This window comes from Penicillium citrinum (genome assembly GCF_028827155.1).
Source record: "Penicillium citrinum strain IBT 23319 chromosome Unknown utg000004l:1.0-2404223.0:1.0-2405248.0, whole genome shotgun sequence".
NCBI classification, from domain to species: Eukaryota; Fungi; Ascomycota; class Eurotiomycetes; order Eurotiales; family Aspergillaceae; genus Penicillium; species Penicillium citrinum.
Genome location: NW_026622689.1, coordinates 1,924,857 through 1,949,011, shown reverse-complemented (window position 1 = coordinate 1,949,011; position 24,155 = coordinate 1,924,857). Strand labels below are relative to the sequence as shown.

General features: G+C 46.0%; 6 protein-coding genes across 6 annotated transcripts; 2 read left to right on the top strand and 4 right to left on the bottom strand.

Moving 5' to 3' along the window:
* Window positions 1–937: 937 nt before the first annotated feature.
* Window positions 938–3,955, bottom strand: N7469_005679 (uncharacterized protein; the record flags this gene model as incomplete). The annotated part of the gene is made up of 6 exons (XM_056644599.1): window positions 938–1,431; window positions 2,094–2,358; window positions 2,421–2,747; window positions 2,808–3,288; window positions 3,340–3,493; window positions 3,559–3,955. The coding sequence occupies 6 exons, from the start codon at window positions 3,953–3,955 to the stop codon at window positions 938–940; spliced, it is 2,118 nt and encodes a 705-aa protein (XP_056501413.1).
* A 1,560-nt stretch (window positions 3,956–5,515) lies between these two features.
* Window positions 5,516–6,979, bottom strand: N7469_005678 (FAD-binding oxidoreductase; the record flags this gene model as incomplete). The annotated part of the gene is made up of 1 exon (XM_056644598.1): window positions 5,516–6,979. The coding sequence occupies one exon, from the start codon at window positions 6,977–6,979 to the stop codon at window positions 5,516–5,518; it is 1,464 nt and encodes a 487-aa protein (XP_056501412.1).
* A 1,320-nt stretch (window positions 6,980–8,299) lies between these two features.
* N7469_005677 (alpha/beta-hydrolase) lies at window positions 8,300–9,409 on the top strand (the record flags this gene model as incomplete). Its single annotated transcript, XM_056644597.1, has 1 exon — window positions 8,300–9,409. One exon carries the CDS (start codon window positions 8,300–8,302, stop codon window positions 9,407–9,409), a length of 1,110 nt encoding a protein of 369 aa, XP_056501411.1.
* A 1,270-nt stretch (window positions 9,410–10,679) lies between these two features.
* Window positions 10,680–12,478, top strand: N7469_005676 (dihydrolipoyl dehydrogenase; the record flags this gene model as incomplete). Its single annotated transcript, XM_056644596.1, has 4 exons — window positions 10,680–10,815; window positions 10,911–10,990; window positions 11,081–11,563; window positions 11,639–12,478. 4 exons carry the CDS (start codon window positions 10,680–10,682, stop codon window positions 12,476–12,478), a joined length of 1,539 nt encoding a protein of 512 aa, XP_056501410.1.
* Window positions 12,479–12,785: 307 nt separating this feature from the next.
* On the bottom strand, window positions 12,786–14,347 carry N7469_005675 (putative endoglycoceramidase; the record flags this gene model as incomplete). Its single annotated transcript, XM_056644595.1, has 2 exons — window positions 12,786–13,814; window positions 13,874–14,347. The coding sequence occupies 2 exons, from the start codon at window positions 14,345–14,347 to the stop codon at window positions 12,786–12,788; spliced, it is 1,503 nt and encodes a 500-aa protein (XP_056501409.1).
* Window positions 14,348–22,389: 8,042 nt separating this feature from the next.
* Window positions 22,390–23,967, bottom strand: N7469_005674 (T6SS phospholipase effector Tle1-like catalytic domain-containing protein; the record flags this gene model as incomplete). Its single annotated transcript, XM_056644594.1, has 3 exons — window positions 22,390–22,733; window positions 22,811–23,731; window positions 23,787–23,967. 3 exons carry the CDS (start codon window positions 23,965–23,967, stop codon window positions 22,390–22,392), a joined length of 1,446 nt encoding a protein of 481 aa, XP_056501408.1.
* Window positions 23,968–24,155: the final 188 nt, after the last annotated feature.

Genomic DNA, 24,155 nt, shown 5'->3' with positions numbered 1-24,155 from the left:
ATCTGTATGCAATGCATCAATAGCAATAGCAAGAAGTATTCCACCTCGCACTTGTGTACTATGTGTTATTGGTTATTTTATATACTACTGCCGATAATTCTTTATTCTAGAACAGCACTACAGTAACTATCTGTAGCAGCTCCTTCAAGTGCGACCTCATTTGTTAATCTTCCCTTTCGTCCCTTTTCGTCCTTCCCTTCCCCCATATTTTCCCCCAGGGGTATACTTCCCCCATACCCACATCATCCACTCCCCAACCCCGACGACATTGGAATGACACCGCAACAGCCACGCGCCAGGACCTTCGGCTTTAACCCCAGAAATTGATTCCCGACACAGACGGGATCCATCCTTGCTATTGCTATTGATTGTAAGCTCCAACTTGAAGATCAAGCATCTTTTTTCGATCGGATTCATAACAAAATCCGAATGCGAATCCAGCACTTCAACCCTTTAACCATGATCTACAACCTTCCCACGTCACCCCGGTCTGTTCTCGACTGAGTTGGGGTTGGGGCTGGGTTTATGGTGCTCGGTATTCTTAGCCCCCAATCCAGCTTGAAACCGAGTACATCTGCAGGGGCCCGATGGTGATATCGACCGGACCCTGGTCCTGCACTACCGTACCCCGTACGAGGAAATGGAAGTATGTACGAAGTAGCTAGTCTCGTTGTTACAGTATTATTGTTTCGCATTCTTGAAAAGTGTCCGGGTTTAGTTGGGGGCGATCACGTCTGTGCGTGGAGGGTGCATGCGGAGATGCGCCGTGGTTGAGGAGAACCTTGCGGTGGTTAGTTACTTTGTCTTGAGTACTTTCATTAGAATACTTCGGTGTCCAGTCTCTTATACTACTATGTACTCCGTATGCAAGTCTTGAAATGGGTTGTGTGCCCATCCATGCAATATTTCCACAAGAAATCAAAGAATAAAAATCAATTCAAACTTTTCTAACCCCTAAATCTTGAAATTCTTTAAAACAAACCCCATCCGCTTTCCCATCTCCATCAAAAGTAACCCCTTCATCCAAAAGTCTCAATCTCTTCTCATCACGAAATGACCCATTCCCAACATGCTTGCTAACCTTCCACTCCCCTTTATACCCGCCCAGTGACCGATCTGCTGCAAGAACACGGTGACATGGTACTTCTGGCGCGAAGGGATTTGTACGCATCGCGTTACCTACCGCCCGCGCGCTGGAATTCAGGTATGTTGCCATCGCGGAGTAGGTGGTCCATCGTCCTTCGGGGACGGAGAGAAGGGCGCGATAGACGCGTCGGCGGAATGGCGTTAGTGTTGGATGGAGTGAGATTCGACGCAGATATTTCTGGGTCTGAGTTGATGTATTGGTTTCCTTGGTATCGGGGTTGGTGATTGGTTTGATTATTTCGGGGTTGGGCAATGTAGTGGCAGAGACGCGTTGTTCAGGAGTTGCTGTAGCTGCCATTTTGGAGAATGTGTTGTAATTTGAAGGTTGAGTTCTTAATAGTAGTCCGTAGCAATCTTTATAACGCAACTTGAATGCCACCTTTGTTGTTCTGGATTGTCCGGCGCTTGGTCGGCTTATAACGCGATGAGACGCGTCGAATGTAAACTTCACTGCGATGACAAATTTATACTGAGGCCTTCAATAATCCTTAGGAGTTCAATAAAATATCAAGAGAGATGAGATGAAGAAAAAGCGTTCGTATTGAACGATCAGATGGCTGAAATATGAAATGTTGGCTGAGTTTGAGTCAGGAGTTGATGTAGATATGACCAATCAGAGTTAAATTCTATACTCCGGATTCGTCCAAGGCAAAAGCCAGTAACTATAGGGCTATCTTGATATCCTAGAATGCTCAGATGCATTCAAACACTTGTTTTTATCCCAAATATTTTACATAATAGGTATTAAATAATAACAAAATTGAGTAGAAAATCATCTATCTCATCAAATAAACGACATTCATTCGTCTCCATTCTTGCATGGCTCGTGATTTGTCTACCGGGTATAGTATTCCTCCCGCACGATCAAGAGTCAACCTCTTAAGCGTGGTCCACATGCTCAGACGCAGTGACATTCTCCTCTGCCTTTGCAATCTCAAAGGATTTACCAGCTTCCGGATCCAGCACACTGTTCTTCCGGCTAACCGATTGGACCATGCCAGGGTTCTCGGCCTTGAGTCGAGCAAAGGTCTTCTCCGCATCCCAAGACCATGGACTGGGGGAAGCGAATAAAAGATCCATATCTTCCAGAGTGCGCTGGCTACTCTCAGGGTACAAAGCCCAGACCATGGGAATTGTGATCACGTTGCTAGCAGCAAATACGTAAAGTGTCTTTTCCCCAATTGCCCCGAACATCACAGGGCACAAAAGTGTCTAAAACAGCGATTGTTAACCTCGAAAATTATGATTCCCTGTTGGGGATGTGCGCAACTTACCAGCCAACCATTTCCGATACTCCATCCCACAACACCCCAGGCATTTCCGCGGGCACGAACAGCCAGCGGGAAGATCTCAGCGGGATATACCCAGGGCACAGTCAACCAAGTGGCTCCGAAAGTTGATGTGAAAATGAAAATCATCGATGCAGCCGCCGCACCATATGATGATGCTTGACCCATGTTGCCATCGGCCTTCGCGTTGATTGCAAGACGTGAGAACCCACCGGCGAGGAACATGGCGATACCTTGCACGATTGAGCCCCAGTACAATGTCCAACGACGACCAATTCGATCCAGCGTAAATACACAGACAAGGGTGGCAAACTGGAAGCTATTAGTAAGTATTGCATATAATGACCTTTAGTGTGATGTTTGTTAGCATACCATATAGAAAACGTTGTTCAATCCACTGATCCACTGGCTCTTCCTGGAGTCAAAACCAGCAATGCTGAAAATAGTCGGTGCGTATACTGTAACACCTGCAATTCCAACCCACTCCTGCATGATTTGTAGCCAAACCACTAGCTGCACCCGACGTCCAATGTGCAGATCTCCCGACTTATAGCCAAAGAGCATTCCAAGGTAAGAATGACCGCCACCGTGAACGACGGTCTTCTCCATCTCAGCAATAGCTTGAATATCAAGGAACTCGGCCTCCGCGCGGACACGATCCTCCGGACTGCTACCACGAAGTCGTTGCAGGATGTACCTAGCTTCTTCCTCACGGCCAACATTCACCAGCCAACGTGGAGATTCGGGGAAGAACCAGACGGCTGCGAAGAGAACGAGCAGGAACACAATCTGGAATGCAATGGGGAACCTCCATTGGAAGGCTGATTTGCCACCATCAATAAATGACAGACCGCTGTTAAAAGGTTAGATAGAGCCTTGCCACAGACATGAGCCATAAACTTACAACTCCAGCCAATAGGCCAGAACGACACCGAAGATGTTCAAAGTAAACTCAATAGCGATGAATTGACCACGAGAAGTATGTTCAGCAGTCTCCGTCGCCCAAACAGGCACGATAGCGTTCAGAATTCCCGTACCAATGCCGTTGATAAACCGTGCTGAACTTGAGATTAGACGCAGTTCCTTGGAAGATAGAGGACTCGAAAAAATTCTAGTCACGTACCGCAGATCATCCAGTTATGATTCATGGCGGAGCACTGCAGACTCGCGCCCAGGATTGCCCAAAGAGCACCTGCAGCAATGGTTTTGATTCTACCAACGCGATCACCCAACCAACCACCGAAAAGACCGCCAAAAAGTGTACCCAAGTAATAAACCGACACAATACCACCCTGCAGCAGAGAGTCGGTAACTACTGGTGTTGGTTCCCCGTCTACCGTCTTGGTATACCCGAATTTCATAAGGTCGATATAGTCTTTGGAGTTGTTCACTCCCGACATCATTCCTTGATCATAACCGAAGAACAGGATAGAAAGCGCCGCGACACAGTTTATCGCGACGAGAAGCTGTCCCTTCTCAAGTTTGTGGACAACATTCCACTTCGAAATCTTGTCGCTCATGGTGAAGAAAGCGTGGGGGTTCAAACTCCACAGACTTTACCACACGCAAAGATGGGAGCAAACCAGGGGTATCTATAGCGCAGGAAAAAAAAGGAGGGGAGAAAAGTCGAAATAACCTGTCAATCTTTCGCAAACCGTCTCAAGATAAAGCAACGAGCCAGCCCCGTGGGGAATTGTGCCAGATGCGGGACAGCAATGGAACCCGAAGTTTGCGGTCCGACATCATGGCCCACCACGCCCTTCAAACCATTTCGCTCAGGGCTGCACCATGACTCCAAAAATCTCGTGGAAATTCTAGGTTGCGATTGGATCCCCCACTTGCAGAAGACCAGCAAGGAAACTTCCCCACGAAGATCGGCCGACTCTCACCCCAATAGAAGCAAGGAACGGCAGTCTCCGATCTGGTTACATTCTAACGACGCGAGAAAGCACGGCAGAGTCTCGACTCCAGGCCCGTATTTTCCCCACTGGTGAACTTCAAGCCGGTTTCAGTCGGTGATACTCCGTGCAGCAAAGTATGTAGAGTCTCCCGTATTTCGGGAAAGGACTGGAGAGACGCGGGGAAATCCCCTTTTAACCGACGAAGTCGGCAATCCGAGAGGCACGGCATTCCTTAAGGTTTTCCGTCCAGGCACACCCTTTGTTTCTATGCTGATTATGATGTAGTTTTAATATAAAATTTGGTTAGAACTCTATCCCCTCGATCTATCGTCGAGTCAAGAATATCCTATTGCTCCATACATAGCCCAGATGTTAGTCTCGGTTAATTTTCAATATGCTGTCATTCCCCGGCCTCGGCTAGAAGGCTGGGGCAAAGTCTACTCCGGATCAACCCACACCAAAAGGCAAAAACCATGACCAATGGGCTATTTGATTCGGATTAGTCCCACCGGAAGCAAAGTTGACCCCGGAGACTTGAGGAACGGAGTCTCCAGATTTCGCTTGAACTCGGCAAGCCGGGGAAAAAATTACTGCCAATGATCCACCGTGACGAAGAGAATGTCTCTTGGCATATCGTCGAATTTCTTCTTTTGACACATTCATGCTTCTGACACTTTCCGGGTGGCAGTAAGTCACCATCGGAAGTTCGCCGACCCCAAGCCATATCCTGTGAAGTATTTGGTCGGCCCACCTCAGAGGTATTCTCGTTTGTCATGCCTAGATCTCGATTAAGGCCTTTTAAGGTTATTTATGGTCATGCGATATATCCATGTTATATTCCGAATGACGTCCTAACACGCCCTACAGACCGAACTAAGGCCGATGTCCCCACCCCGGTAGAATTAGCCGTGCTTGGAGGTATCTAACCACGGCGATCTTCATCGGTGCGAAGAATTATGGGCCATTTCTTTATTCTACTTGTGATAACACGCTTATATTTGGTAATCACTCGAGAATGCTGCTTATTATTGACAATCATTAACTTATAGACATTATCTGAGCTGGTGTGGTGAGAAGTCGAGTAAGCTGATGAAATGCACACCCGAAGGATCTATTCCCTCCTCTCTCGCGAAATCACTCATCCGTTACCCATTCCGATTGGAGTCAACTCGCTTCACTCTAAGCGAAAGACCATCCACCAGTCTTATCAGCGAAGAAGTTGTCTGGATCATATTTCTTCTTGATCTCTTGCAACTTGGAGAAAGTCGAGAAAGTCTGCAAGGGGTTCTGATCGTGGCTCGCATCATTAATGAAGAGAGGAAGGTCATCCGCATTACCGACAGACGCAACCATGTCCCGATAACTGGCTTGAACAGCCTTGTAGTCCGGCTCACTCATCCCGGGAGGAGTGGTAATCAAGTAATTCAACCAGAACCACGGACCATCCGGCATTTGCATTGCATTTCCACCTTGAGCTTTGCTGGCATCAGTTAGGCTCTTGGGGACGGGCTGGAAGTCCAGCGAGAGAAGCGTGTATCTTCCCTTATTGGACTCGGCCCAATTACGCCACACATCCAAAGCATTCTCGTAAGACCCGTTCTCTGGACGGTGAACACCCACGCGGAACATGTTGGCACCGCGAGAAAGCTCTGTAGACATTGGAATGGGCATGTCCACTACTTCCGGATATGTCTTAAGGCTCATGGTATTGAGAAGCGATGGAATGCTGGTGAAGTTCTTAAAGGCGTCTCCTGGGTCCTCCCCGTCGTAAACGAGGAACATGATGATAGCTTCATCAATGTTCAAATTCAAGTCCGGCGTAGGTAATTTCTCGTAAGTGCCGATGATGGCGGCCTTGGGGTCGGTGTTATACTTGATGAAATTACCAATTGCATCGATAACCTCATCCTTTTGAGCGAAAAGATATATGAGATTTCCGGCGTACAGCTGACCGATGGGTCGACTTTGCACTGTATATTTGGTAACAACTCCATAGGCATTGCCACCGCCACCTCGCGATGCAAAGAAAAGGTCAGGATTAGACTTCTCAGAGGCAGTGACTATTTCACCACTTGGCAGAACAATCTCCAACTCCCGGAACGAATCACAGGCCATGCCATATTGGGGCGAAAGGTAGCTCATACCACCTCCCAATGCAAGTCCGGTTCCCACACCAGCAAGTCGTGCGCCGACTACTGTGCGGTTATACTTGACAAAATATTCGTAGAGATCGCCGAATACTCCGCCGGGTTGGTAGGTAGCGAGGGTTGTATCTGGGTCGTAAGACTTCTCTGTCATACTGCTCAAATCGAGAAGGACGCCTTTGTCAACCGATGAATAGAATGTGTTAGGATTATGACCTCCAGCTTTGATTGCAAAACGGCTGTCGGCGACTCGGATTGCCTGCAGGGCTTTTGATACATCTTGGGCATTATGAGGATAGACTATGCATGCTGGTTTATAATCATCCTGTAAAGAATTCCAGTACTCGGTGCTATCCGAATAAGCCAAGCTGTATGTATTGCTGTTGACTTTTGAAGAGCCCAATTGAGTGCTTATATTCGAGCAAGCTGATGTACCTGCTGTATCTGCAGCTGCAGGCGAAGAGAGACCTGCCAGCAGGGGTAAGAGAAAATTAATCATGGTGTATAGAAATGTGTACTGTGTATAGACATTAGAGGGGAACGATCGACTTCAAATATCACGCCATTCTTTTTCTTCACGTGGAATAAATATGATTCAGGACTACGACTCCTCGGCTGGATTATTTATACGGCAGGAATACGACAAAGCTAGGGCCAGGAACGAAGAAAGGGCGAAGAAGCGTTAAGGTAGCGCGCATCAACAGTCAAAGGGATTGAAGGTGGGTCAGCATTTTTAAAACAAACTCTTGAAATTCAAGCCGGAATGTATGAGAAGAGTCGAGGGGTTCCTCGGCACTTGGAAGTATACGATGGAATACGATGGTTTTAGCTACCAGTCACTACCTAAATTGGATAGCGAGTAGTCGATCAATATCTAACTAAGCCCAACGAGCGAATGATTTACATTTCCCCTCCGGGGAAAATCCCCGAAGTAGAATCGGTTCAGATACTAACAACGCCAACTATATCCTTGAGCAAGTTTTTGCTTAATTGGATTTTTTTATGGGAAGAACTTTGAACGCTCCTAATCCATTCAAAATGTCTCAGCGAGACCCCAACTATGGGATAAATCATGGAACATGAGATTTGTCCAGATTTCGAGTGTTCCAGCTCTGTGTCCAAAAATGAGAGCAGATATAAAGATGCTAGTCGACTACTAGTGTTAGGATAAGACTCTTTTCTAAACCTGGATAGATTCAGAAAGAGAATTAGTCAAGATTATCATGAATTTGGTTTTCCTTTGCCGGTTATCGAATATGCTTTTTATTACCAGCTTAGGCAAACCTACGAAATCAAAAATCTCGAGATAAAGGCAAAACCAATGCTACGCAGCCTTAACATAAAGAATTAAGATATCGTTCTTCAGGCATGCATTGCAAATAACAAGACAAAATTGGGAGTGATTGTCTATGTTCCGATCCCCAATTGGCGGGTCGTTCCCTTTGGAAGACCCACAACGTTGAAAAATTATGAAGAATGCAGGTGCAGTTCGGAGTAATTCATCTACGACTCTTAGAATATGAGCTACTATATTTGTTATGATAGTATCAAGATGCATTAAAATGATATCTCTTGAAACAATCTCCTTACTAAGCATCATGTTGATGTCACCTTGCAACGCCACCCCCAAAGTAGCCCCCGCGGAAGTCATTTTTGAATAGAACATCGATGTTTCAAGACACAGCCATCATCACGTCTTCGTTGTTTGACCTGTGATTTGAAACTCAGCCCAATTATATGGGACAAAATTACTAGTAGGAGCATTCTTTCGTTAATTACACCCGCTAAATCCTAGCCTAAAAGCTGTGCTCTTCTCCAAATGTGGTTGTCAGACACTTCCATCTTCATCTTGCCATTCCTCGCAGTCCTCTACATCTGGTCTCGACGTCGTCAAGATCCAAACTGGACATACCGCCAAGCAATTACAACCGCCTTTATCAAGGTTGTCTTGCAAAAGGTCGTCGCTTTCGAGATCAAGCCATCTCTTTCTCTCAAGCCAGGTAAGGAAAAGGATCGATTCGTGTTAGTTGACCCGGCCTTGCCGGAAACCTATTCAGGAGTAGCAAAAGACGATAAAATCAGCCCTGAAACTATTGGAGGTACCTGGTATCCAACACGTTTTACTTCGGATACCATCATCCCCGAGGGACATCATGTCGTGCTCCACTTCCATGGCGGATCCTACATACTAGGAGATGGACGCTCAAGGTCTTGTCAGTTCCTAGCCAATAATTTCTTGGATAATACGTCTGCCCTATATGTCTTCTGTCCTCAGTACAGATTATCCGGTCTACCAAATGGGCGATTTCCAGCACAACTTCAAGACGCAATCTCTTCATACTCCTACTTAATCTATACGCTCCACATACCGCCATCTCAAATTGTCCTAAGCGGTGATAGCTCCGGTGCACATCTCATCTTGGGGCTCCTCCGATATATCGTTCAGATGGACAATCCATTCATTCTTCCTGCACCTTTATGTAATTGGCTCTTCTCGCCATGGTGCGATGTACCAGCTGCCATTGACACTGCCGACTGGATCAGAGACCCAAACTACAAGACAGAATATATCCCAACATGTTTTCCAGCCTGGAGTGCAAGGAGCTACCTCAAAGGCTTGGAAATCACGGGTCCCGTTGAAGAGCAGGTTGCTCCTATCAGACACCCATTCATATTGCCTTCGCCGATGCTTATTGTCACAGGTGGCAAAGAAATTCTGCTACAGCAACATTTACAACTTGCCCAGGTTTTCTTGAAGCTTCCGGATAATCGTGATCGTGTTGAGCTCTACAAAGAGGATGGGGTTGCTCATGATATCCTGGCTATTGGATGGATCACGAATTTTCCTTCTGAAGCAACCAGATGTGCTCAAAGGGCAGGAAATTTCCTCCGACTTCTTCGGTCCGAAAATCATGTTATTCCAAAGTGAGCTGTCTGGGATCAAACGAGATGATCATCATAGTATTTCAATTTCTATCAATCGCTATTTACCATTCCCTAAAAGACGTCTTTTTACTGGCTCAAGACTAAAGACTTTCTCTTCAAAATTATAGTAGGCTTTCCAAACGCTAGCTAAGCTTTAGACCTTCCCAGCAATCCGATTGATTCCATTGGCTACTAACCCTTCCATATTGAGTTTCCGTTAGTGATCATTCGGACATACTGTAGGTTCGGGGTTCGCCGACTTCTGAATACGTGTGACGGCGGCCGGTGGGCAGCAATGGATTGGTAGTAAATTTGGGCCTTATGCACTTCTCTTACTATGACTACTAGCAGCACATACACGAATACTTAACTTAAAACATTGTGTATCGTCCTTTACTGTTTGATACGTGATTTAGATTCATAAATCCTCATTCTCCATACTATTTAGTTGCTAGTACACATAGTTCGGGTTAGTCCGGTGATACGGATTACTCCCTCACCGGCCCGGTCCGAGTCTTCGGCGCATATACTATGTAGTTAGTAGTAGTATCGTTGGCCACAGAGATGAAAAGAATACGGTAAACTCATATCAATGAAAAATATACTGTATTATTTATATGATTCCCCGGATTACTAACTATCAACCCCTAACTAGTAAATTAGAGGTGCATATGTCATGCCGAGAGTAGCCGTGGGAAGGAGAGTAGAGCGGAGGAACCGGCAAACCTGATCGTAGCCTTCGTAAGCCCCGCGGACACCAATAACTGGTTGGGGCGTTGTCCTTACCGTCTTAACTCTAAAAGGACTAGGGATGCTAGTTGAACAGTCTCCCTGGGGTAGATCTGGCCGGTGGAGAGCGGAAAAGGTCTTTCTAGGTTCCCGGCGCGGACATTTAGATGAGCCACTCTACCAACCGGTACACATTTGTTCTATTTAGTCGAATCCTCCCAGTCTAGAGATAGAATTTAGTTTTGAATTCCTTTGAAAATATCAGAATATAAATCCTCCTTCATATCTCCTCGACTTAAGTTAATCGGCATCGCCGTCCGGCAAACACGCCCAACTTGCCGAGTCGACCCGAGCCCACGCTTACGTAAATGTGAATCTCAAACCGCGAAAGCTCAATCCTTCCTTCTTTCCCGCCAAAACTGTACCTTGAAGACAACTTCATCTCCTCCCCCCAACTCCCCACCCTTTGTACTCTCTCCCTCCAGGCCAATTTCTTGGAGGATTGACATCTCTATAATTCGCCCGTCTCTTTTTACTGTTTCGTCATGTTCCGCACCGTCCTTCCCCGTGCTACACCGCGGGCTGCGCTCCGCGCCGGCCCCAAGGCTGTGCCTTCAACCTTCATCGCTTCCCCAATGCTCTGGATCGGAAGCTCAAAACGTGGCTACGCCTCTGAAGCCGGTGAGTCTATACTCGAGGATCTTTCTGGGGATGGTCCGACTGTTCCCCATACTTGCCGGTGTACGATTGCTGATTTCCGGTTTGCCGGTCAACAGGAGACCACGACCTCGTTATCATTGGTGGTGGTGTCGCCGGTTACGTTGCTGCCATCAAGGCTGGCCAAGAGGGTCTGAAGGTATATTCTCTTGCATCTTCGCGCCGCTTCTTACTTGTAGAGCTGTTGCGATCGCAACCTTGAATTTTTGCTAATCAGGAATATCACTAGACTGCCTGTATCGAAAAGCGCGGAACCCTCGGTGGAACTTGCTTGAACGTCGGATGTATCCCCTCAAAGTCTCTGCTCAACAACTCCCACCTGTACCACCAGATTCTCCACGACACTAAGAAACGCGGTATCGAAGTTGGCGATGTCAAGCTCAACCTGAACCAAATGATGAAGGCCAAGGATCAGTCCGTTGACGGTCTGACCAAGGGTGTCGAGTTCCTGCTGAAGAAGAACGGCGTCGACTACATTAAGGGTGCCGGTTCTTTTGTTGATGCCAACACTGTTAAGGTCGCCCTGAACGAGGGTGGCGAGCAGACCGTCCGCGGCAAGAACATCCTGATTGCTACCGGCTCCGAGTCCACTCCCTTCCCCGGTCTCAACATCGATGAGAAGCGCATTATTACCAGCACCGGTGCTCTTGCCCTCACTGAGGTGCCTAAGAAGATGGTTGTCATTGGTGGTGGTATTATTGGTCTTGAGATGGTTTGTTTGTTCCTTTCTACTTGCGCAAATTTGCGCTAAGCATATCGCGAAAACTAACAATTATGCTTCATTTAGGCCTCCGTCTGGTCCCGTCTTGGTGCTGAGGTTACCGTTGTCGAGTTCCTTGGTCAGATCGGTGGTCCCGGTATGGATGCCGAGATTGCCAAGCAGGCCCAAAAGATCCTGGGCAAGCAGGGCATTAAGTTCAAGACTGGCACCAAGGTCACCAAGGGTGATGACAGCGGCGCCACTGTCTCCCTGAGTGTTGAGTCTGCTAAGGGTGGCAAGGAGGAGACCCTGGATGCTGATGTTGTCTTGGTCGCCATTGGCCGTCGTCCCTACACTGAGGGCCTGAACCTCGAGAGCGTCGGTATTGACAAGGACGACCGTGGCCGTCTGGTCATCGACCAGGAGTACCGCACCAAGCTTCCCCATGTCCGTGTTGTCGGTGACGTTACCTTCGGCCCCATGCTGGCTCACAAGGCCGAGGAGGAGGCCGTTGCCGCCATCGAGTACATCAAGAAGGGCCACGGCCACGTCAACTACGCCGCCATTCCCTCCGTCATGTACACCCACCCCGAGGTCGCTTGGGTTGGCCAGAACGAGGCTGAGGTCAAGGCCTCCGGCGTCAAGTACAACGTCGGTTCTTTCCCCTTCAGCGCCAACTCCCGTGCCAAGACCAACCTCGACACTGAGGGTCTCGTCAAGTTCATCTCCGATGCCGAGACTGACCGTATCCTTGGTGTCCACATCATCGGCCCCGGTGCCGGTGAGATGATCGCCGAGGCCACTCTGGCCATCGAGTACGGCGCCTCCAGTGAGGACGTTGCCCGTACATGCCACGCTCACCCTACTCTCTCCGAGGCTTTCAAGGAGGCTGCCATGGCCACCTACTCCAAGCCCATCCACTTTTAGACGTTGACGCAGTTGCGATTCCGATATCCTCTCCCCCATGTACTACTTTTGTTGGATCTTTAGTCTAGCTTCGCTAGAAAACTACATGTAGCATTTCATGTAATCTTTTTTTTTCTGTTATTATCTTAAAACTATACTACCAATTCATTACCGCCGCATTTTCTACCAGAAGATATTTCCCTTGAGGTTTCCATATAATACAATGTGTGGGCACCCGCATCTTTTGACGGATTCTGATTGACGACGATGTGACTACTTGATTGCAGGTGCGTATTAAAATTGGGAGAAACTTATATGAGCAAATTGATCATTTGCCAGAAATCGTAACCTGAATTTCCGTAGCATTTGTGATGCTAGAAGAGGTGAACAACGACAAAGTGCGTTTGTCGAGTGCGTGTTGTCGCAAGCTACCGTTGGGCGAGACCTGAACCTTGTAGCCATTAGGGAAAGTAGATGGAGGAAGAATAATCTCGCTGGGTGCATCGATGCTAGGATCAGAAGTGAACTCTAGCTTGAAGATACCCTCGCTCTCGGAGAAACTGAAGCTAGTGGGCGTTCCAGCGACAGCAGCTGGATATGCACGAGCGTAGTGCTTCGCCAGCTCAGGATAATAATGACCAGTTGAGCCATTGTAAAGATTCTCATAAGCCCAACCAATCCAAGAGACCATATTTGCGTCTGTTGCTACCATTGCATCTGTCAAGCCCTGCATTTGCTTTTCATCGCCCATCCAGAATGTAAGCTCGGTCAGTACACCTGTGGTCTTAAGACGCTTGTTGTCCTTGTGGCGATTCTTGAGCGTATCAGAGATAGACCCTAACTGCGGTGGGCTGTAATAATGGAATGAATGTACTGATTTAGAGCCATCGCCTAGTGGGACGTTGTTGAAACCAGATAGAACGTCCAGAGTAGCCCCTTCGAACCAGATCAGCGTGTTGTTATCCACAGTTCGAATCTGTTTCGCTGCGCGATTCCAAAGTCCTTCTAGGACTTTATGATCAGCAACACCAGGAACTAGTAGTGATGGGTTCGACCATGTATCGCCCACCCATGGTTCATTCAAAAGATTATATCCGACTATGTTGGCTGTCTCAACATACTCTGATGCCAGTTTTTTCCAGTACGCCGCAAACGCATCACCCAGCCCATCGTAGTTGTTGTATAACCGTCCAAATGCATTTCCAATGGCCACCGAGGTATAACTCAATGACCAGTCGACGGTATCGCAAAGTGATTGTGGTGATGGAATTCCATTATCATCCACGGGAAATGGAGTCGCCTTGAGGGGAAACGGATACCTCTTTCCACTCGATACCCAGTCTTTCTTCACAAACCACTAGAAAAAAAGAATTTCGTTAGTATGTCGAACGCTCATATATCCTGGTTTATGCCTACGTCAGGTACGCCATGACCACAAAGCTGCCGCGAAAGGCAATCCTGATGCACATCCACTAGTACATAGAGACCCTGGTCCTCAGCCATCTTGGTTTGCTTTTTCATAATGTCAAGGAATGTTTGGTTGTATGATCCACGGGTAGGTTCCGCACCAGCCCAGCTATGGCCGAGTCGCACCACATTTAGACCCAAGTCATGCATGTTTTGAACATCTTGCTCTCCAAACGACGACACACCGGGACTCCATTCTAAGGGTCGATGCCATGGCGGCTCTTTCATAACAACATTGGTTCCATGGAAGAATCGAGTGCGGCCGTATTCATCGATAATTTGATGCGTATTTTGGTTCACATGGCTGATACGTGCCATGCCTGGATGAGCCTTGTACCAGCCCTCAGGACCTTGAGCCAGTACATTGGTCTGTAAAATGCCCAGGGTAGCGAGCAGCAATACTGGGTTGAAAAGAGCCAGCATGTTCTTGACAATTGAAAATTTTTGAAGCTGAGCCAAGTAGCAGCTAGAGAATTTGACTGAAATAGGGGAAATATTGTATAGTAACTAGAACACGGACTTAACAATAGTTAAGCAGGAATGGAGAGGGTCGAGTATTATACACTAGGTAACTTGAAAGTTTCATGATCTGCACCTCGCTTCGAACATTAGTAGTAAAATAATGTTGCATCTTTCGGATTCAAGTGGAGACGGACTGCATTAGCATAGAACACCATATGTACCTGACGGCTTTCATCATCTCTTGGAAGAGCTATCCGAGTGACAATCAATCACATGCCATGCGGCCTATGAAGTTCTTCACCGGAATTATGTCGATCAACATGCATACATAAATAGCCGATCGCAAAAAAAAAAAAGCATTCTGTCTCTTATCTAAATGAAGAAGGTATCCCATGGCGTACTAGTGGAAATAATAGTTTCATGATATTTCGCTTGACCGCGACATAGTGTCAGGGCAAGCTCGAGACATTGATTACGTCCAAATATTTTGAGAAAGCCAGGATTGAGAATAGTAGATGCGGAGATAGTAACACGCCTAGAGGTCGGACTTTAATAAGATCCGGTGTCCAGTCGGTTCCAATTTATTCAGATCTAGACAGCATCGGGTCAACTCAGTTCAGGCTGACGTTTGAATTGAAGTGTCTAGATATATCAGCTAAACTTTCACTCTTGCCGTTTTAATGAGCAGTAGCGATAGGCTATCAGTATTCGCAAATGCGAGCTTCTTTGGTATTTGCCCTGGCTAGTAAGGAAAACATCAAAATCGAATATAACACTTCGGAGTTGCGCAATTCGTCTAATAAGCATGGATACTTACTTTACTAGCTTTGATATTCGCATAAGTAGCGAAAACCGATCTTATTGAAGAACTGATCGTCATAGAGGTCGAAGATAGGATGAGAGCCAAAAAGAATGCAAAATGAAAAATGAAAAAAAGAAACTCCGATAGGGGGAATCGAACCCCCCGGCTGCCGTGTGAGAGACGGCGATGTTAGCCACTACACCATATCGGATGTGTATGATGGAGCTTAATCTAATTGACATTATCACACTTTCGGTTTAGCGCCCTTGGTCGCTCTGCCCTCCTCGTGCGTGGTAGTATATAAGTTTCGACCTCCTCCCTCCAGACCAACGCTTCCACAATCTCCTTTTTCGCCCGGACACCCCGGTCGTTGCAGCTGAGGCATTTTTGCTATTGATCCGGATCGCAGACCTCCGGAGCTTCACCACCCCCTTTTCTGGAGCCTGCTTCGCCCTCACGCCGGCTTCCCAGCACGATTCTTGTGATGAATCTATTGCTCTCCGGAGGGACTTCGTCCGGTGATCCGAGGGCGGACCCGGGGATGAGCCGGTCCGCGACGATACTCGCTTGCAAAATCACTCCCTGAGGTGTTGACCAGCTGTCCGGTATGTGACCGTTGCCAAGTTCCCATGCTTTCGATCTACGCTCTTGGAGACTACATCACATCTTTACGACAAATCTTTCGCGTCTTGGAGTGATCGAAATATGCCGCGCACGAATCGCGTGGGCTGTCAGTGGCTCACTCGGCCAGTTATCGTGTCAGGGGCATTGCATCCCATAATTCAAGCGTTCCATCAGAGACGATCAACGCTAATTTCCGATCGTCCGTAGAGAACATAATATTTTTGGAAAGATCTTGGTGATTTTTTGTTGATCTGTAGCCTTCCTTGAAAGTCTTTAAACAAGCTCCTTACTGACATCGAAGATCTGCGCTGCTCCTAATTGTGAAACTGAAGCGATTCTCTCATTTTTAGTAGACCAAACAAACCTTTCCAGAGAGCCTGTACACAGCTCAGCATTTGGATCTAGGTATATTTTCTATTCTCGTTTCTCAGCGTCATAGAGATCTAGTTTTTCCGATGGTGTAGCCACAAATCGACTATCGGACGAAAGTGCTATACCTTGGATCGGAAAGATATGACCTTCATTATTGAAGCCATTTCCAAACTATAGGGACTCTCGATCCTTGACGAAAGAAAGTGGTCCCTTGCCAAGCCAAAACTGCATCAAAACTACTAAATTCAACAGGAACAGAATAATCTGTATGATAAATATGTATTTAGCGACCATGGAAAGCTGTTCTTATGGATCCTTTCCTTCATCGAGATCCAGAAGGACTAAGAAAAGAGCTGCTATCTAGGCTCCGGATAAAAGTCGTTTATCAAGTATAGTCCTCGTGTCTCTATTATCGAAAATTTTCAGTTCTGCCACGGATCATTTCTATGAATTTAAAACCAATCTATACATACTTTTACCAGGGCTCAGATTTTCGAATCGATTCTAATCTCCCAAATATGAATCTTTCCTTTGCTATTTGCCAGTATCAACTGCGAATATAGCAGAGACAGAATTATACCGCAGTGACTGGATCTTTGAAAATCTTTAGCATCTTCTTTGAAATTCTCAAATCGGCTATATATCTTTTATACAGAACATTTCGCGATATCCAAAGCAAGAATTGACCGTCTTGGGAAAACGAAATGTCTGCAATATATTCCTTTTTTCTACAATTTTTCTCTATTTGGATCCAACAGTTTCTTTCTAGATTCCAAGTCTAAATAGATCGCCCAGCAAATTCTATACCCAAAATCGATCTGTCTGGGGAAAATATAAACATTGATAGTTTGTTTGTACTATAGATAATTTCTTTCTAGATATTTTCTGGTTTTGAAAGAAATCAAATTGTGCTATTCTTCTAGATACAGACTGTTGTCTGATTATTGAAATTTGTCCGGATAATATTGACAGATAGAGAAATATTTTTGTCCAAAATAAAGATATTGATTATTCGCAATTTGGGTCAAATATAACCAATCTCAAACTTTTCTATAAGGTGACTGATATACTACTTATTTTTTTTATATTGTCTCCAATAAACAGCAAATAATTTGTTCTATTTTGAGCTGGAATAGTAAATTTGGATCCAGAATGATCTCGATTTATTGCAAAGTAGAATCATACTACTACTGAGCTCTATTATAAGAGATCCAGAATTGAATAAATATCCATAATTGGATAAATAGAAAGTTGTGAGATCTGAGGGGTGAAGTTGCATGTTTTGGTATTGTACTAGACTAGCAGCATTATATACAGATGGGTGAGCACGTGCCCGTTCGGTTACGTATGGATGCTCTAACACTAAGGCTACTTGTACGGTAGCTGTACCCTATCGGAATAGCAGTTCCACCCACATCAGCTAAGTGCTACATTCTATACATAGATTAGGGGTACATTCGCCCGAATTATGAGCAGCGAAATTGGCCTCCATATGCGGGATTTCCACATCTGCAGCCAAGAATCACCGCGTGATTACAATCCGGTTTCGTGTTATATAGTGATGCAATATCGGGAATCCCTTTATGGTGGTTTCCCAGATGCTCAAATGATTGACCGGCATCATGTTTAACCGGACTGTAGGTATCTAGATTGTTTCCTTCCCTTTTCTCTTTCCTTCTCTTTTCTTTTTTTCTTTCCTCCGTGTTCATTCTCCAGTCAAAAATAACGCTGCATATTCTTTCTTGCTTTTTCTGTCTCTCCAGAGCATTTATGCTCGTATTGAACTTGTTCAAAATGGATGCATGGTCCACCAAATATCTCCAGAACTGGGCGCATGAATTCAAGGGAGAGCCCAATAATAAACAAAGTCTACAATTCCTTGAGGAAGTAATGTCCGAATTGAAAAAACTTTCCGATTCAAATTCTACCAACAAAACCACAACCAGCCCAGGTGCAGTTGCATTGTCCATTTCAATTGTATCAAGTCGAAGCAGAATCCCGAGATAGCGCTAGAGGATTTACAGGCCGTGATACTTGAAGCTGCCATAGAATCTCCGCTATCTGCAATCGATCTTGCAGAATTTATGCAGTTGTTGCTCGACAATCTGTCCGGTTCTCTCAGCAAGAAGTTCAAACTCCAACTTGCATTGAATACGCGAGAACGATGGAATGGTATATCTGAAAGAATACTGTATCAGATCTCAACAGACCAACCTAATATCTGTTTTAACAGGACCAGAAAATTCCAGCTCGAGTAAAGAATTAGACCAGTGCATCGAAGAGTGGATCTCTTTGAATACTTTTGTCGCCCATCTATCACGAGCAAATACTGCGCCGCTCGAAGACTATGCTTTACGCATATTTAACAGAGCATTTGGCCCAGGGGTCGATCTTGACGAAGAGATCTATCATATTCCTGCGGCAGCAGTTTGGATGGGTGTTATGGGTGAGGAAATCTATCTGTGGTCATCACGAAATTCTAGGGATAATAGTCAGAGTGGTTTCGAATTGCACAAATGGCGTGAATGAAAGCAAGGCTTCGAGACATATTCGAATTCAGACAGGCTTCATCCACAAGCAAAGGCTCAAGCTGAAAGAGCATATTCTAAAATGAAGACCCTGGAGACCGCAGGAACATGTCATTGATGGCTTGATAAGATGTCACTGGAACGGAACAACATAGTATCGAAATCGCGTCGGCCACTGTATTTATATTTTCTTCAAGTTTGACAATAACAGTTTGCAGGCAACGCCTTGTTGGAATTATACCTGGCCTTAGCCCTTCACAGGTGGCTTCCTCCAGAATAGCTCGACTCGCAGAATTATTTCAACTACACTTATGCCAGATATGTTAATAGCGCGTGGAAAAAGATCTATGTACGAAGATGTGCTGTCGGTAGAGTTTGGAGGCTGCCCTGCGAAGGATGCTGACGAAGAGTTCGGAGACAAGATCGATGATATCATCCAGGTGGCATTACCATTAAGAAGTTGTGTTATTCTGACTTTGCCGATCTACCAGTTTTCTCCCTTATCAGTATTTTCAAGGAGCTGACTGACTGCATGAGAACGTGTTTACTAGCCAAACAAACAGAAACACTGAAAGGATGTATTGGCTCGGCGCTGGCACTGATCAGATCTGAGAGCCTTTAAACGAATCCTAAAGACAGCATTCCTGCCGAGTTCACAATTGCGTTAAGGCGAATCGAAAGAAAATTTCAGAAGTATAATGAGGAAAGGTGAGACTCTATAAGGACATCCTATACAGTCTTGTCAAATCAGACTATAATGTAGTATTGATTTTGATTTAGCTTTGCAAGTCAATGTCTATATTCAATGTTGGGACAGACCTCGGTGGTCACAGGATTCCTTTGTTTCGTGTGAAGCTGTTGCATTACTGGAGGAAAAAGCCGCGCTGAGGTAGCAAATTGAAGAATTCCGAATATTTTTTGAAGTTTAACTACCATGGTCATGTTCTATGACCGTAGACTTCTGGTGGTGTCGATGTGTCAATATTATAAAAGGAGCAGATCTCAAAAGCACCGAGGGAGCGAGAACGGTATTTCGTCTCTGGCCAAAATCTCTCCCAAACAATGTATTTCAAATACGGTATTCGTGTGTCACTCTGTCTCGCTCCGGAATGTGGGACTCTCGGCCCGACGCGCACTTTACGGGTAAAATATTTCCGTTGTCTCCAAGGAATTTGTGATGAGGCGAACCCTTGTCGAGCAACTAGTCTGACCAATAAATTTAACCACATTCATTCATGAGTGGGCCACGGCCCCATGCGCGTAACTTACCCCACTGTTACTTTGCCAGAATACTGATGACATACGAAAGTTGGAGATGAAGCAGAGTTATTTTCGCATTTACCATTTACCTTGACGTCTTGGACAATACCATTTGGGCAATCTCTTTACCCATTATTCACCACCACAATTTCCGAGCTCTTTTTTTTTGTACACTAGCAGAAATCAATCAACAGAAACAAAAGCTCCCAACTATGGAATATTGTTACAAGACCTTTGAATCTTTCTCCACGGCCCTGATTCGTCTCGAGTCTGGTGTTGTTCTTCATTCTTCACCGGACATTAACGAGGAAGTATATCAATCATGGGCTCGAGCATGGATGCTGATTTCATAAATGCCTTCAATACGATGCCTATTTAAGCTTTCCCTCAAAACCACGTCATCAACTCTTTCCAGAAGCCGGGGCTCTTTAAATCAGTCCATATAGTTATCAAGTTTTAGTAGTAGGGTATGTCGCGCTGACGTACTGCAAAGACCGCTAGAACAATTTAACCGTCCCGAATATAAAAGCAAAGTCAAGGGAAACATCTTATAACTTGACACGCCCCACATGTAGTATGACAAACTTTCGGGACGTTCCCTTGCGGAGGCGACCAGTGTAGTATGGGACCCACGCTAAGCCGCCATTCCATGCCAGATACCATCAGATACCATGGGTATGGTATGCCTGTACTGCAACAGTACGCAATTTGACCTGTATTTGGATCTCGGTCTGCTTTCGGAGTTATACCCATGATTTTTACCTTCGCCCTAGGTTGGCGTCGCCTGCTCACTTACGCAATTAGTAACATGCTCTTATCGATGGTGCATGTAGGGTCGCTGTTGATGATGCTATGTCTGGCTATCCATAGCTCTCTCTGAGCATCGGATGGAGGGTCAGGCCCTCGTCGGCTGTCGTTTTGCTTAGCTGACTAAATTTGGTGGTTTGTAGGGAAAGAAAGAATCGCTTGCTCTCCGGAAATATCTATGAATTCTACACTCAGAATGTGGCTGAATTTGGTTCGCCTAGGCATGCAAGACCGTTGGTTTAGCTATTCATTAGGGAAAATTATTCTTTTCCCACACGCTTAAATATTTTACCTGATTCCATATTCCATAACTAGATTATTTCTACAGAGTAACTCTCATCGGCTATTTTATTTCTGTATGCTCGGCTTCGTAAGGACATATTGTCCTACTGTCATGAGAATGTCTATATGCAAGGACATAGATCAGGCGCCTTGAACTGTGTAGCATTTACTATTAGTGGATACATGGTAGAGGATGACCACATGCGGATCATGGAGAGTTTGGTGCTGTACGTCGAAGGCACTGCAATGTGGTTGAGGTGTATTTCCATTAATCGGGTCCCTATGGCCCCGGCCAGGTGACCGCACTCTCCCTAGCAGGATAGGATATCCTGAGTAGTTGGTATCCCGACCTACTTAGCTTCCTATCCAATCTACTAGTCTTACCTCTTACACTGTGCTTCTACGTTTTCGTATTACGATCCCGGTATTTGTACGCTATCTTACTTTACTTTACCATTAGTGGGTTAAGCATACAGCGTTCATAAAGGTGGTATTGGTCGAGGACGACTCAGGGTAGCGCCCGCAGCTGATTTTGTCGCCGGTGACGCACCACGTCGGTAGCTTTTGACGCCTGTCATACCTCATATCGGAAAGCATCTGGCTACAGTCCATGGATTCTGCTGCATTACCAATCATACAAGGGATGGTACAATGCGTGCTTTGTACACTGGTATCGCGTTCAATGGCTGGGAAAGCCGGGAAGAAACCGTGGAATGACATACATCGAGACGGATTCGTCACTACTTCCAATTGAGAATTCGCCATTGGTTTAAATAGGCCACACGAGTGTTTCCACAGACAGCTAGGCCATGTAATATGCAACTGTCGATACCTATGTTAGGTGGATCTTGAGGGCCCGTCAGTTCCACCCTTGCGTTCCGTTGCAGACCCGGCGGTTCCGCTTCTGAGGAATGAGCTATAGGAATTCTCACGTCAGCAACTCAATAGACCGAGAGCTTGGCTCTGATAACATCTTCTGTGGTTTCTTTGTCGGTCATGCTTGTTGTAACTACTAGCTAATCAAACGGGTGCTTGTTGCTTGTCTTTCTGGAACCCAAGTGCCTCGTAGGGGATGCCACCGTGTCAAATTGCAGATCAGTGCAACCTCAGGCTCCGAATCCATTGTCTAGTATGAGTGCTTTCAAGTTATCTTTGAAGTGATAGACATACGCAGTAATATTTCATGTTATCAATCAGCTCACGCAACTATTACTAGTATAATAATACCCTTTGAAAGCAGCGAAGCCATTTCATTACAACATTACATCCTTGCCAAACATCTGAGTGAGAGCTTACTTAGAAGACCATTTTGGACTCTCGGCCACGGTTCAGCGAGTTGTCTTGACTGGAACTGGCACTGCCTTGTAGGGAGCACGCTTGGTGTCTTCTGCGGCGCTGTCTTTGGAGGCGTTTGACGCTTGATTAGATAGTCTGTTTCGTAGTTTGCTCCAGGTGTAGGCGATGTTCGCGACGTTGGGCAAATTGGGGTTGTCTCCGCCTCTGGGAGGAATAGACTCCTTGTCCAGAATGCCCGCTTGAATCATCTCCTTGACACTTGGATCGATGACAGCATCACTGGGCAAGTCCCGTGGTGCCCCCAAGTTTGGAGGCAGATGGCGCGGGATCCATTTGCCATTCTCCAGCTCAAGACGGGTGAAAATTGGCAGGATCTCTGTCGTTGGTATTTTGTTAGCTATCTAGACCCAATTGAAAAGAAGAGAAAAAAAAGGAAAGGAAATCGAAACATACCAAGGATCCACCAAAGTAGAACCATAATGAAAGGGGTACCATGACCGAATCGGAGGGTATCATGGGGCTGATTAGTCTTCCTCCGAAGTGAGAACGCATCAGTGCCAGGCTCCTCCTTTCCGGGGAATGCGTTTTCAGCTTTTGATACGTCGTCCACATTCAGAGTCTGGAATTGTAATTTACTCTCCGAGCCCTCGAGGTTTAACACCTCTTGAAGCATCCAATTCAATGCCGTGTCGGAAAGTAAATGGGTTTGGCCCTTTTCGAGCCCATAACCACCGCCAATGTCGCAGTGGTTACCGGCAAACCAGACCTCTTTAAGGTCAACAGGTGGGCCATCCGGATCAATGTGGAACAAAGCTGGCTTAAATTTCAGCCTTCTCTCATGGATGGCCACGGCATGCCGAATATATCGTGCTGGAGGGTTTGCAACAACCTTGTAGGATTTGCGGAAAAACGGAATTTCAAATTGACCCACACTGTTGACACAGTCAAAGAGGCCAAGGAAGTGGATTCCAACATTTGGCCGGCAAAAAGTCTTGTTGAAATTTAACATATAAGCCTTTAACTTGTCATCCTTTTCAGTCTGAGGATCATTACCACGTGACTGTTGGAAGTCGCTGAATGTATCCCAAGCGAATTGGACCATTTCCTCATTTCCCCTTGATAGGAGACCAAGATCATGTATCATCTCAGCGAGGAACCGGGCCGTATAGGCGCCACGAGAAAACCCGAAAATGTAGATGTGGTCTCCCGGTTGATAATAACGCATGACGAAATGGTAGCCCGCCAAAACATGCTGCTGGAAGGAGGTACCAACTGCCTGGTCGACTGTATTGATGATACTCGACTTGAGTGAGGGCAAGATCTTCCCGCGTGTCGCACTGTTACCTTGACCTTTTATGTAGGTACCAATTCCCGCTGCCCATGTGCTTAGATAAAACCATACGAACAGAGGACTGAGTGGGCAACTCACGTTGGTAATAGTGGAATTGACCTTCCTTGTGTCGATCAAGCATCTGATAGATCTTCACAATATTGGTGTCTGACTCATTGCCCTGGAAGTGGTTTCCGGTGCCATCAAAGCAAAGAATAATCCGGCGTGGGTTAGGCAAAGCATTGATAGGATTTTCAGTTTCATTAGTTGCGTGAGGCATATTGGGCAAGCTTGGGGCTTCAATACTGTGCCAAGGTGGACTTCGGAATTTGAACGAGAAAAGGTCTTGGAAAAGGGTAAATTACAGCTACTAGAGAGATAAATGGAAGTCATTCCATCCAGTATATATGAATGATACGAGAAAGAAGTCTCTGGCCACGCATATATGTCCAAGCTTTGCATGACGCC